Genomic DNA, 14,938 nt, shown 5'->3' on the forward strand with positions numbered 1-14,938 from the left:
TCACAAATATAGGTTTTCGTGGGCTTACCAGCAGATTCAGCATACTCTGGATTGTACACAAATAAATATAATTACAATATAGACGATACCATAAAGCTTACGTCAGCATATATACTTTTTGTTTTAAACTAATTTTTTTTTTACCATTTAGGTGTCAAGTCGCTAACGTACTTTACCGATTATCCCTGTAGGCAGCGCTTACTGTAGCTCGCATGCTCAACACATTGCATGTTGCTGGCTGCTAGCATTACCACAACATTGGAAAGTGAAGTGACAGCGTGCTGGTTACAAGTAAAGCCTGGCTCGCTGGAATGATGAAAAAATAGCAGTCGTGTTGTTATTTGTTTGGGAGAAGCTGCCAAAATGGTGAAGGAGCAGTTCAGGGAGACAGATGTAGCCCAAAAAATGTGAGTAACGTTATAATAACGTTAGACTGATGCTCCTGTAGCTAGCTAGTTAGCATGCCGGTTAGCCAGTGTTAGTCAGTTTGCAATGTGGCTCAGGCTATATTGACAAAGTTCGTGTCTGCACTGCTTACCCCTTGCTTGCTGAAAAATGTGTCACAACATGAATACTTGTTTAGCTAGTTTGGTCAACCAGTGCTGCTGACAAAGCAGTGAGGCAGACGTTAGCCTGTTATCATTTTGAGATATTAACCCTGTGATTTTCTTTGATTTACTCATTCTTGTTTAACGTTACAGAAGCCACATCTGCTTCGGGATCAAATCTGCTGAACAGATGCGTCAGCAGGCCCACATTCAGGTGGTCAGTAAGAATCTGTACAGCCAAGACACCAAACACACTCCACTGTCCTATGGAGTGTTGGACCACCGTATGGTATGACATGGACACAAAACTCATTTTACTCTTGTTCGCAGTGATACATGAAATACAAGGAATCACAATATGTGAACATACAAAAATGTTGTCAGCCATTTCAGATGTAACTTCTGCAATTCACCCTCATACTACAGGCTTATCCCTCTGTTCTCATGTTTCCGCAGGGCACCAGTGAGAAAGACAGACCATGTTTAACATGTGGGAAGAATCTGGCAGATTGTTTGGGACATTACGGCTACTTGGATCTGGAGCTGCCATGTTTTCACGTTGGCTATTTCAAAGCCACAATAGGAATCTTACAGGCAAGTTTACAGTCTTATGCAATAAAACTGCAAAAGTAGATGGTATATTTTTTTTTAAATGGTCATTTGGTGACGCACATTGTGTAAAACAATATTGACGCTTTTCATAATCAATTGGGAGACCAACATTCTGTCAAACGGCCCATGTTCCACACCGTACAAGAAGAAGCAGTGATATTACTAAAGTTAAATTGAACAAGATACCTCCACCTGGAATGCAGCATGCACAAATATAATTTTTCCTCTAGGTGTCACTAGAGTATCAAAATTAGACCAGTTAGAATATACATCGTTTTTGACAGGTGTGTGTATGCTTATCGCTAAAACAAGTAAGTATGTGTTGTTGTATTAGTTTTTTTATATTGCAAATTCTTGAAGTTATTGTTTTTTCATATTTTCATAGCAGTAATTGTGTGCATTTGTGTGTGACCAGTTTTGGTTTTGTTTCACCTCTCTCATTGTGCTGTGGTATTTTGTCATGTCTCCAGATGATTTGCAAGACATGCTCGAGCATAATGCTGACGAAAGAGGACAAACTGCAGTTCATGGATTTATTAAAAAGACCCAACCTGGCCTATCTCCAGAAACGAGGGTTGAAGAAGAAGATCTCTGATAAATGCCGCAAAAAGACAATCTGTTTGAATTGTTCTGCTTTTAATGGTGAAAAGAGACAATTTAATTTGTGATATTTGCTTTTTGACACTGACTTTTTGTGCAATCCATCCTGATGTCGTATTGGGGAAAAAGCTGAGTCATGTGTCTCTTTTACTCTTCAGGACCAGTGAAAAAGTGTGGCCTTCTTAAGATCATCCATGAGAAGTATAAAACAAACAAGAAGGTGGTGGATGTTTTTGTGTCAGATTTCCTGCAGTCCTTTGATACTGCCATTGAGCACAACAAAGTGGTGGAACCTCTGCTGTCCAGAGCACAGGTGAACTTTGTATACTCTTTCACACTATGCAGTTAGTGTTACCATGCTGTGGTATGGCAAGTGATGACCCTGTGTAGGATAAAAAGGTACAACAGAAGTAGGGCAAGGTATCAAGGTATCTTTAATATATTTTGCCTACTGATGAAATAAGTATTAAAAGTTGGCTTTGAACAATGGGTCAGATTCTTAGTCTTATTGATGTATTGCTTAACAACATATTTACTCATGTAAATCAGGAAACATTGCGAATTCTAAACACCAAAAGCTGATTCATTGGTAAAGTTTGGCATATTTTACTGAATGAAAAAAATGGGTTTGTAAAATTTCATGGGTATATTTCCCCAAAAAAGGTATGGAAATAACTAATGTATAAGTGTCATTATCAAAAATGTTCAAGTGAGACTTAACCCTAGGTGGAAGCCCTGTACAACCCTGTATTTTGCCCTTATTATCATTTCCTCTCCAGGAAAACCTGAACCCTCTGGTGGTGCTAAACATGTTCAAGAGGATTCCCCAAGAAGACATTCCCCTGCTGCTGATGAACCCTGAGGCGGGGAAACCTGCGGACCTTATTCTCACCCGCCTCCTGGTGCCTCCTCTCTGCATACGACCATCTGTGGTCAGCGACCTAAAGTCAGGTACCAATGAGGACGACCTCACCATGAAGCTCACAGAGATAATCTTCCTCAACGATGTCATCAAAAAGGTTGGTGCTGTATCTTATCATTGACGGCGGCTACTGACCAGCACAGGGTATCTGCAAGGATTTATAAGACTTGGGCCTCTAGTTTGATGACTGTAAATTTCAACTACTACGACTACAATATGGATCAAAATTTTTTTTAAGAGCTGTGGCGGGCAAATGTAAGCTAATGATATCAGCCTTTAGCAAAGGAAAACGGTTATTTCAGATTCCAGCAGCCTCCTGCTACAATAAATCACATTTTCTTGAGCATACAGCTTCTGAACAATAAAGACAGAGGGCAAAATCTGTGTCTAATACCGTCCTAAATGATCAAATCCCTTCCCTACACCTTCAATCCTGCCTATTTACAGTTCTTTGTTTCTAAATGGACCTGCTCAACAAATTGTAACAAACCAAACATTGCTCAGTGTTGTTATACGATGATTGCAGAGGCCTTGATCTGATCTTCACCTGCATTACAGCTAAAAATGGTCTTGAATGCAGTTTTCAGATGTCTTAATTTTCATGGTGACGGCCGAGATTAACAAACTCTTTTATCATTTAGCATCGTATGACAGGGGCGAAGACCCAGATGATCATGGAGGACTGGGACTTCCTTCAGCTGCAGTGTGCTCTATACATCAACAGCGAGCTTTCTGGCATCCCCCTCAACATGGCACCTAAGAAATGGACCAGAGGCTTTGTGCAGAGACTTAAGGGGAAACAAGGTATAGTGTATATTCAATTGTGTTATTTTATTGTTCTGTCATTTGGACACAGTGTACATAATTAACTCTGTGCAGTAAATGCCAATTGCAAGTAAATAAAAGAAGAAAAAAAAAACCTAAAATCATTTTTTTATCTGACAAACTGACTCATTAACATTTTCTTTAAAATCTCTTAACCAGCCTTTTATTTTATGTAGAGAAACGATTTATCAGGTACAGTGTAAAACATTCAATGAAGCAAATGTGGGTACTAATTTCAAGCTTACTCACCCATACACAGTATGAGAGAAAGAGAGTGAGAGTTATTTTTATGTTGGCATTTCAATTGTATTGTCTCAAATGTTAACGGCTTGTGTGAGTTTTCCTATCAGTCGATATAACCCCCTAAGACACATTTTACAGTAATTTGGCAGATGGCAGGTATTTAATTTGTACTCTGCTTGTTCATCTCAGTGACGAAAACAAAGTGCCCGTTTTGAATTGCAGGCTAAGATTTATTTACTGTAAAAATTCAGGTCGATTCAGAGGAAACCTCTCAGGAAAAAGAGTGGACTTCTCTGGCAGAACTGTCATTTCTCCCGACCCAAACCTGAGGATCGATGAGGTGGCCGTCCCCGTGCATGTGGCCAAAATCCTGACGTACCCAGAGAGGGTAAGCCTCGCAACACTAAACAACCACTTTCATGCCAGAACCTAAGTAATCTAAGTTTGATACTATGTAATAGGTGAACAAAGCCAATCTGGAGTTACTGAGGAAACGGGTCCGCAATGGTCCTGAGGTTCATCCCGGAGCCAACTTTATCCAGAATCGTCACACTCAGATAAAAAGGTGAGGCTGGCTGCTTCCTATTCAAATTAAAAACCAGTGCTTTCCTGATGTGGTTCACCAACCGAAAATATATCATTTTAATTGTCAGGTTTTTAAAATATGGAAACCGTGAGAAGATAGCTCAGGAGCTCAGGTTTGGTGATGTGGTGGAGAGGCACTTGATGGACGGAGACATCGTCCTCTTCAATCGACAACCCTCCCTGCACAAACTCAGCATCATGGCCCACATCGTAAGCTCAGTTTTTGACTACAATTCATTCCTTAACTCCTATAAAAACCTTAGTACAACATTTGAGGGATTACTCATGTAGTAAGTCTTAGTTTCGTTGCTTCTTTATTTATGACACTGGCTTTTACTGTTCCCAATCTGACAGGCCAGAGTCAAACCTCACAGGACGTTTCGGTTCAACGAGTGTGTGTGCACCCCTTACAATGCCGACTTTGACGGTGATGAAATGAACCTTCATCTACCTCAGACTGAAGAAGCCAAAGCTGAGGCCCTCGTTCTAATGGGGGTATATTATAACAGCATGTGGTCCATTCAGAATACACACCTATCAGTGTTGACATTGAGCAATGAAAAGATGTCTCTGGGAACTGTATTGTCCATAGGAAATTGACTGCACTTTGACACAAATTACTATTTTTTTTTTTTTTCAGACAAAAGCGAATCTTGTCACTCCGAGAAATGGCGAACCTCTGATTGCTGCTATTCAAGACTTTCTGACAGGTCAGTGCAGTCACACGTGGCAGATAGTCACAGGGCAGTGTTTTTATATGATGTGATGCTACTGGTGCTTTTAGGCAGAGAATTGTTTATCATTGAATCGAGGGAAAACTGGTCACTGATGGTTAAAGAAAATGCTCATTTAGTTCTCTTTTCTTTAAATATTTGAATCATCCTGGTATTGAATAACCATTTTATTACCTGATGGGGGAGCACTTAAAAAATTAGAAAATCCACTGTATTTGATTTCCATTAACTTTATAGCTTATTTCTACCTCTTAGGTGCCTACCTCTTGACGCTGAAGGACACTTTCTTTGACAGATCAAAAACCTGTCAGATAGTGGCATCAATCCTTGTGGGCAAAGATGAAAAAATAAGGATCTGTCTCCCCCGCCCGGCTATCATGAAGGTACTGAACTCTAGTGTGACTGTTACATAACTCAGGGCCAGATGTACTAACACTTTTGCGCCCACTTCAGGCGTATTTGTTTGGCAACGTGCGTGTAAAAGCATGGTGAGGTATGTACAAACAGGCCGCACTGAGGTAAAACCGCAGACTGCCTGTCGCGGGAGCTGAAAGTGGGAGTTTCCCATAAAGAGATGGGAGGGGAAGTGTAAAGTGCGCCTAATTATGTATTCCGCGGTATGTACAAAAAAAACGCCTGTGAAAGCACGCCTCTATTTTGTGGTGAAAATTTTCCGCCTCTTAAAAGCAGGTGTAAACCAGGCGCAAGCGGGTTACCTCGCATATGCCTCCTGGTGAAATGGCAGCTGTAATCCAAGCAAGACGGAGACATAGGCCAAGGAGATGAGCTGAAAAGATCACACTTTTCAGTTGAGTGAACACGAAATCATTAAGCGTTACAGATTAAGCAGCCATGCAATATTACAGTTACTGGAAGAAATCAAAGATGACATTGAATCTCCGACTCAGCGTTCACATTCCATTCCAGCACTTGTTAAACTCCTCACTACATTACAAATATTGGCATCAGGATCATTTCAAACAGTCATAGCATCAGCAGTGGGAATATCGCAGTCTGCAATCAGCCGTATCATAGCACCAGTACTTAACGCTTTGCTACAGCGCACTAGTCAATACATAGGCCTACATTTCCCCACCACTAATGCCGAAATAACGCGCATCAAGCAGGATTTCTTTGACATCGCCCATTCAATTGCGCTTTTAAATGCGCGCAATTTACGGTATAGTGGGCGGAGAAAGGCGCTGATTACCCGATGAACTGCAGGTTTGGTAAATACAACGTAAGCTGATGTATCACAGCGTGCGCTTTCTGTGGGTTGGCCATGGCGCTGATAACGCTACTTTCGCAAATGTACGTACACCTGGCCCTCAGTGTTTGTGGCCTTGCACTAATATTTTGCTGTTTGTCCATCAGCCCATTGCTCTTTGGACGGGCAAACAGATCTTCAGCCTCATTCTGAAGCCGAGTAAGGAATGTCCTGTCAAGGCCAACCTGCGGACCAAGGGCAAACAGTACTGTGGCAAGGGAGAGGATCTCTGTCACAACGACTCATGTGAGTTTCCTCAGTAAAAATGTCCATGGAACACACCAAATGAAAAGGTTTTATTTTGCCAAGTCATAAAGTTTATTATAACCTTATTCAATCAGGTAATCTAATAAGATTTATTGAGCGAGACACTAGAAAGACCCAAGTACAGCAGTAAAAACAAAAGAGAGAAAGTAAAAAACAGCAGAATCATGGTTGTGTCCGTTCATTGTCACGTTTGTGTGAAATAAAAACATAATTGTGAGTTTCTCATCAATTTGGACAACATAATGTGTTCCTATTATCACAATGGTTCCAGTGGAAGTCGATAAATGATAATATTAAATTCATGCCCACCCCTAGGAGACTGTAATAAAAATGATAATATGTAATTTTCCCCTTACCTAAGAGGGCCAACCTACTGTTCTATTAGCTCAACAATTGAATTCAATGAAATTGATGATGGTAATGATTCCCCCCCCCAAAGCTGAATGTCTTTCAGCCGTCACCGACCCTCTCTGGGCCCGGACACCGCTGTGTTTTATTCACCTTTGTGTCGTGTTTCTATTCTGGGACCCAATGATGTCAATTCTTGTCACATTCCCTTGTCACATTTTCAGACGTGGTGATTCACAACAGTGAGCTGATGTGTGGTAGCATGGACAAGGGCACTTTGGGGTCCGGCTCCAAGAACAACATCTTCTACATCCTGCTAAGAGACTGGGGACAGCTGGAGGCTGCTAACGCCATGTCCCGCCTCGCAAGACTCGCTCCGGTGTTTCTCTGTAGGTGGTCGCCTGGGTTATCACAACATATATATCTTACATTGTTCTGAAAATTGAGATATATATCGTTCAATCTCTGCAGAAATATACCTCGAAAATGATTATAGAATGAGTTAATCTCTGTTGTAGTTTGGTACATATTAGACCTTTTAAATAGTTTGTCAATCACAAAAAGAATTTTGCATACTAGATAATCTATAGAGATATTGTTTTTATATGTATTGTTTTTTTTTTTTTACTCCCAACTTTCAGCCAACCGTGGCTTTTCTATTGGCATTGGTGATGTGACACCTGGCCAGGGTCTGCTGAAGGCCAAGCAGGACTTGCTGGATGACGGTTACAAAAAGTGTGACGAATACATCGAAGCTCTATCCACGGGAAAGCTGCAGCAGCAGCCAGGTTGCACAGCAGAGGAGACTCTGGAGGTACATATATATTCATACAGGGAAAAACAAAAACACCCACGTGAATTTAAATGCGTCATCTGGGTCCTCACTGCTGCGGTCATTTAATGAGCCATGTGCACTAGAGCTGTAATCGGGCCTTGAAAAGGACCGAGCCGGACAAGTACATTTTGATTGACAGCTTTTTAAAAGCCCGAACCCGTTTACAGCCCGACTGTACAAAAGGCCGTTTATCAGCAGTGATTAGAGTGCATGTCGGAGAATAGCGCAGACCCGCGCTTCACACCGCGAGCGGGCACACGCACCACTCGGCGGAAAAGGGAGAGAAAGAAAAAGGAGACTGCGTCGCACGCACACAGCTCTTTTGTCTTTTGTCAAGAATGAGTAATTTATACATTTTTTTTACCCGTCGGTTTCGGGCAAAGATCTTCAACTCTAATGTGCACACCACATCACATTTAAAATATTTCATTCAATACATTTGATTGCAGCTCACAACCTCTCACCCCATGGCACTTAACTTATTCACACCACAAGTGACTCATCAGTGGACAGACTTCCTGTAAAGGAAGAACTGGTTAATGATCTTGAAAGTGAATTAAGATATTAACTGCTTAGCTTTCTAATTGCCTTTCAACTGAAGCTGCTGAAAGAACAGGCTGGCTGATAATAGAAATGGCCCCACGACAGAGTGCCTTTAGTAGACATTACATAGTTCAATAAAAAGAACTGAAGAGACAATTTTTCAACTGAAAAATGTTGCGCGCTCAGTGAATTTCTTTCATAATCAAACTTAAGTGATCCTTACTAAAAGTGTTGTATATGGTATGTGTTCATATAAAAAATCTCAGCCGATAAGCCAGAGAGTTTTTAAACTCTCAAATATCTGTATTGGCACTGGCAATAGCCTCAAAAATCCAGTATGGGTCAGGCTTTTATCATCAAATCAGTAGACCAATAGTAGGCTACATCTTGGAAGTATAAAGACGTGACATTAATGTTGTGGTAACGTCTCATAAATATACCTGTTGAAATATAGTCACTGAAATGTTAAAAACAAGCCTATATGTAATCTAGATGTCTAAAAAACATAAAACCCAGTTTTAATACATGCCAAGACATCTTTTTGGCTGCAAATCACCAAAACCTTTACTGGGCTGATGTTTGGACAGAGAAATGGAAAACAAAATCCACAAGCCTCTTTCCTCATTTTCCTTTGAATGCATTGCTGCATTGGTATGTTTCTTGGCCAAAAAGCGAAAATATTTTCACCGTAATATGTTAATATATTTCAGATATTTGTTGAATGCTGTGATTTCGTCGGATCATAATACAAGAAATCACAGATTGCTAGTTTACTAATTAATGACTAATGTGTTACCTTAATTCTCCCATGTCGTAACCAATTTTAGGCTACTGTTTTTGAGAGTGAGTTACATCTACATTCACAGATCTACATCGCACCAATACAAGCACTGATGCTTTCACAAGAAAGAAATCTTAGCGTATTGAAGAGGGTCCCGTATCAACACGCACCACTCATTCGGTGTGGATTGAAACATTTGTAGAATATGTTTGAAAAGGCTCTGAACATGGTTAACAACACAGTTTTTGACTGTTTTTTTTTTTTTTTTTTTTTTTTACATCGGCTTACTAAATGTTTGCATGTCAGCCACTAAGGTTGTTTTATTTTGTGTGTCTTTCTCAATAGGCTCTCATTTTGAGAGAGCTGTCCGTCATCAGAGACCGAGCTGGTAGTGCCTGCCTCAGGGAGCTTGACAAGAGCAACAGCCCTCTGATCATGGCTCTTTGCGGCTCCAAAGGTAAGCTCGCTGGAAAGGAAACTTAACCAACAATGAAATCTCACTTTGGCACCATATATTTTTTAATTTTAAGATTTATTTGTGAATGCTGAGGCAGTTGAGGAAGCTGGGAAAACCACAGCTGAAGCTCTAACAATTGTCTTTTTTAAACTGATTATCCTCCTCTTCACTTGTTAAGACTTTGTTACTCTAACAATAACTTCCAAATACATGCTTGTCTCCATCTTAAACAACAAATGAAATCGACTTGGCTCTTCTGCTCAAATGGATGCTAAATTGGGTATCTTTGCATGTGTTCTTTATGTGTTCGTTTTTTCTTGTTATTCATTTTTGTTTGTGTACCTCCTCTGTACACATACAGGATCTTTCATTAATATCTCTCAGATGATTGCCTGTGTGGGCCAGCAGGCCATAAGTGGCTCTCGAGTACCTGATGGTTTTGAGAACCGCTCCCTGCCTCACTTTGAAAAGCACTCGAAAGTAAGATCCAATTTATTCGTTTTAATTATTGTGCTTTTCTCAAAGGCATCATACATGTCCTATTCTGAATTTGTTTGTTGAGCTATACAATGTTTTTTTTATTTTTTTTTTTATTTTTTAATGAATTACTTTTCATGGAAACCTGTAGAAAAATAAGCACACTAGAACACTCAGGCCTGTTAATGGCTTGACATTGATTTTTCTACAGCTGCCTGCTGCTAAAGGCTTTGTGGCCGACAGCTTCTATTCTGGCCTGACGCCCACAGAGTTTTTCTTTCACACCATGGCTGGCCGGGAGGGTCTGGTGGACACTGCTGTAAAAACAGCAGAGACTGGATATATGCAGGTAATGCCTGATGATTATTTCCCCCACAGTTTACTCCTGTTGCCATGCCGATGAATAGTGCACATGAATAACAGTGTGTGCCTGTCTGTTGTATCAGTTAAGGTGTTTATTGTTTGTCCAGTATACCTTGGTGTGCATTTATGCAGGTTTTTTAAGTAGTAGACACTATTTTGTAGCATAAACTGGTACTAGTAAAATCTACTAAATCTCTTTATAGAGCTTTATAGGGATTTACAGCTAAATGTTTAGCTGTTCGGCCCGTAACTTTACTGTTTTGGTTACTCTCGCTGCTCTTATGCTTTTCCATCTTACTAAAACTTGTCTAAAAACAAAAATGCCAGAAATGCCAAGCACAAATTCCCAAAGCCCAGGATGAATTCCTTATATTGCTAATTGTCTAACCAACAGTCCAAAACCCAACTACATTCAATTTAAAATGATACAAACACTGAAAAGCAGCAAATCGTTACATTTTGAAGCTGAAATTGGTGAATGTTTGGCATTTTTGCATGACAAATTACCTACATGATTTATCGATTATAAAAAATGAAAACGTTTTCGTCATTCAGTTAATCAAAGTATGTCTTCACGTATGCAAATGATATGTATACATAAAAGTCTGAACATTTTTATCTTATGAGTTAATTAGCTTGCATCTCAGATGTGTTTTCAGATATATGTCTGAACTGTAAGTATACTTTCAGGTCAGTGCAGACAGGCTGCTTTTTTCCATACGTCGGTTACATATGTCACTGATATTTTTTGTGTTCCTGCCTGTGCTTGGACAGAGACGTTTGGTTAAGTCCCTGGAGGATTTGTGCTCACAGTACGACCTGACAGTACGCAGCTCCACTGGCGACGTCATCCAGTTTATTTATGGCGGCGATGGTCTGGATCCAGCTGCCATGGAGGGAAAGGATGAGCCGCTGGAGTTTAAGAGAGTCCTAGACAACATGCGGGTGAGCGGACAGTTTTTGCACCGGCATGGCATTTTCTTTCGGCCCTCTTTTTCTTTCTTTTTTAGTTTTCTTGCTCCTTGAACACATCCACACAGTGCGGCTGGGTAGCTCACCTGGTAGAGCAGGCGCCCATATATAGAGGTTTACTCCTCGACGCAGCGGCCGCGGGTTCGACTCCGACCTGCGGCCCTTTTCTGCATGTCATTCCCTCTCTCTCTCCCCTTCATGTCTTCAGCTGTCCTCTATAAATGAAAGCCTAAAAATATTCTTTAAAACACATCCACACAGATGCTTCCCTGCACACCCATACACCAACACATGTGCAAACCAACCAATAGTTAACTTATGTCACATAACCTGTCTTGTTAGTGCAGTCACATTCGACTCTAATAATTCTTTCAAGTAAGTCTTTCATTTTTGTTTTGTTTGGTCTCACATATCCGTATCTGAACTCTGATAAACAATGAATGTGCAGTACAGAGTTTGGTATGCTAATGTTCAGTCTGTTGTATTTAACTAAAAACATTGTTTTATGCAGGCTCAGTGTTATCCCGGATAAATAAAGCTTAGAAAATCCATCTGCCCAGCTGGAAGCAGGAATGAATAGGAAAAAAATGGGCATCCAGTTGCTGGAGTTGGTGCTGGCTCTGTGGCAATTGTATGTGTTTCTAGAAACAATGACTATATTGCCATTTACTATATCTCGGGCTGACTTTAATGCTTCAAAACTTTGCCCGTTGCCATGGTAATGAACATCCAAATCAGTGCCCCAACTATGCCTTCATCTGATTTTTTTATTACTCCTATATAGTGTCTTCACTGTTGCCTGGGCAAGTTCAACCTCACAGATACAAAACAGGCACAGAAAAGGACAAAGGACGGATGTGTTAGCAGCCCTGTGCAACATTCATTAAGAAAGCCAAGCTTCTCTGTCTCATAGCATTGGTTCAGTGAAGCCTTTTTATTAAATGTTGGTTCTCTGGGAGAACAAACACCAGTGTGAATATTCTCCCACTGCGAGAAGCCTACTGCCTGCCAGAGAGGCAGTTCATTAGCATGTGAAAACACACAGGAGCTTAAATTATAGCAAATTATTTTTTTACTGGAAAACCTTTCTGCATTAATGACCTCCGGCGTGAATAAAATTGCATGGAGTTTGTTTTTTTGCGGGGAAGTGGTGTAGTTGGCCGAGTTATTTGATCAGTAGTTTAGAATTGATTTTCTGGTCATCAGGAGATTAACTTCCAGAGGGGTGTACCACCAAGCAAGTTCAACAGAGGCAGGGTTTCTTTGCCTTAGCTGGCTCGACAAAGCCTGAGGACCTAATCGGAGATAACGGGGTACCGTGACGGTGTTTATCAACATGCTCCGTTAACCCAGGCTTTCTATTTCAGGCTCTGTGCACGTCCACATAAAAGGGGCGACTCCTCTACCACACAAAATGGACAGATTGCGTGCAGCCTACCTCCATCTATGAAGAATATGAAAAAAATGCAAAAAGCAACACTGTTGCTGCAAATAAGGCAATAGAGTAATGCTATTACTATTGTGTAAATTCATAAGTGAATATATTTATTTCACCACTCGATGCACTCTCAATGCAAATTTCTAATCGGCTGCTCATTCTACAGCTCTCCCTTAACATCCCCCTTACACCTTAAACTTGATGTTATACTCAAGAACTGCATTTAGGTCTGACACTGTTCCACGATGAAGGAGACATGGAAATCACTTTAGTTTTTTGACAAATCAAAGTGAAATAATTTTGAATATTATCTGTGATGAATAGGCCTAACATTAGGCTGTCACAATTGAAATTGATTTTGAAATCGTTGTTTTATTAACTGCAGTATACCAGCAGTGTAAAACAGACTTCAGCAATTCAGGACCAAGGACATTATTCCTATAGCAATTTTCATGTGTAACGTTAACGTACGTGCTGAGTAATAATATAGTGAACTATTAATGTATGCTAGTTGTGATTTTATAGAAACTCATTTTAGAGCCAGCGTGGGCAAATGACCATAGAACACACCACACATATTCAGTAGTTTAGTGGGAGCAACAACCTTACATATAAAATCAAACCATGTTCTTACCTGTGGCAAGAAACCCGGCAACGCGATGCATACAGTAAGCGCTACTGTAACTGCCTGGCTGCGTTCAGTAGCGTATATACTTTAATGTTAGTTTGCATTTATAACATCTTCCCTCAGCTGAGAATCTGTATCGCATAATAGATTGAATATTGACTGTAGAGTGACAGTATTTAGAGTTAATTAGTGAACAAGGCAGTTGTCAAGACAACCTCCTCAGTTATGTTTTTGAGATGAGAATTGGCTATCAGGAGCTGTTAACTCTTAGTGAGGGAGCTATCAGGAACTGTGAAGTGCTTCTGCTGTGTTGGCTTCCAGTGATCTCCTTCTGATTCCCCCCCCCCAGGCGGTCTATGTGTGTCCAGACGAGCCAGCACTCAGTCAAAACGAGCTGGTCCTCACTGCTGATGTCATCATGAAGAGAGCTGACTTCTTGTGCTGCAGAGAGACCTTCTTGGAGGTAACCTCATCACAGTACAGTGCCGTTATAGTTTCTTCTTTATTTAATATATTTGTTTTTATTAATATTACTTTGATAGAAGTGCTTGGAACTTCTGATTGTTGTTCACTTTTGCAGAATGCAGAAAAGGGTTTGAGATTAATTACACCCATTAACGTATGATTCAATATGTTTTTACATTTTAAAAAAGGATTGTTGATTCTCTCTCTTGTTGATAAAACAACTTATTGTCCATGTCATGCAGAAGTGCCTCACCCGTCTGCAGGAAACAACAGTCATTATAGCAAATTCAACTTCTGAATGGATATGGAAGCACAAGAAATGAACATAAAAAAACAAAACAAAGTTGTGGCAGAACACTCACATTCCCACCTGTATTTCAGCGCATGCGTGCGTTACTTTTTAGTTTATTTGAAAAACTGGACTGGACTGAAGGTGCAGTAACAGTCTGGTAAATGGTCTGCTTTTGACAGTATGCTATAATGAGGAATAACATGGCAATGACATATGAAAGGTTATTAGACTTTCTTTAGAAAAAAGGATGTAGTTATTAGATTTAAACGATTAATTACATGAAGTCAAAGCCAGTTACATGCAGTTAAGTGTTGTGCTGGCAGTAATTGATGTGAACCTTCCCCCCCTTTTGTGAAGGAGTTAACTGACACAGACTCAGGGACGTACCTGGAGGTATAGTGACCGAGCATGCTGAGTTGTGGTTTAACTGAATCGAGAATGGTGTGTCAGCGAGAGCTGCCTGGAACAGAGTGATCATTTATTTAATAACCCCATTGACGCTCTTTTGTAAAGCCCTCGTCATTGTGCTTAGATTCATGTGGTCAACGACATCTGACTGCTGTCTTTAAAGCACTGCTGATGGTTTTTAACGAGATTGTGAAAGAGAATGTGATTCACCGTACTATCTAACAACTGCATGACAGTGTATTCTGTGTCAGTATACATGTTTGGTCACCGACTTCATTATCTGTTCTGAAAGGTGTTAATGAGCCTTTTGACTTGATCTTTGAAACAG

General features: G+C 40.4%; 1 protein-coding gene across 3 annotated transcripts in view; it reads left to right on the forward strand.

The window, feature by feature from the left end:
• The window catches only part of polr3a (polymerase (RNA) III (DNA directed) polypeptide A), a 23,766-nt gene continuing 8,828 nt past the window's right edge, over positions 1-14,938 (forward strand). The window contains exons 1-21 of one of the 3 annotated variants that reach the window (XM_031315318.2): positions 1-407; positions 702-837; positions 1,005-1,142; positions 1,631-1,802; positions 1,919-2,073; positions 2,540-2,779; positions 3,324-3,486; positions 4,002-4,138; positions 4,212-4,315; positions 4,404-4,545; positions 4,690-4,830; positions 4,976-5,045; positions 5,325-5,452; positions 6,444-6,582; positions 7,176-7,340; positions 7,593-7,765; positions 9,456-9,567; positions 9,929-10,047; positions 10,256-10,393; positions 11,182-11,352; positions 13,795-13,908. In XM_031315318.2, the coding sequence (XP_031171178.1) occupies positions 364-407; positions 702-837; positions 1,005-1,142; positions 1,631-1,802; positions 1,919-2,073; positions 2,540-2,779; positions 3,324-3,486; positions 4,002-4,138; positions 4,212-4,315; positions 4,404-4,545; positions 4,690-4,830; positions 4,976-5,045; positions 5,325-5,452; positions 6,444-6,582; positions 7,176-7,340; positions 7,593-7,765; positions 9,456-9,567; positions 9,929-10,047; positions 10,256-10,393; positions 11,182-11,352; positions 13,795-13,908 (2,901 nt within the window). In that variant the 5' untranslated portion in view covers positions 1-363. Of the gene's footprint in view, positions 408-701; positions 838-1,004; positions 1,143-1,302; positions 1,472-1,630; positions 1,803-1,918; positions 2,074-2,539; positions 2,780-3,323; positions 3,487-4,001; positions 4,139-4,211; positions 4,316-4,403; positions 4,546-4,689; positions 4,831-4,975; positions 5,046-5,324; positions 5,453-6,443; positions 6,583-7,175; positions 7,341-7,592; positions 7,766-9,455; positions 9,568-9,928; positions 10,048-10,255; positions 10,394-11,181; positions 11,353-13,794; positions 13,909-14,938 lie in introns of those variants that run through there. The other 2 variants (XR_004896379.1, XM_035997626.1) reach the window with 2 other exon arrangements.

Source organism: Sander lucioperca, chromosome 22, assembly GCF_008315115.2.
Source record: "Sander lucioperca isolate FBNREF2018 chromosome 22, SLUC_FBN_1.2, whole genome shotgun sequence".
Classification (NCBI taxonomy): domain Eukaryota; kingdom Metazoa; phylum Chordata; class Actinopteri; order Perciformes; family Percidae; genus Sander; species Sander lucioperca.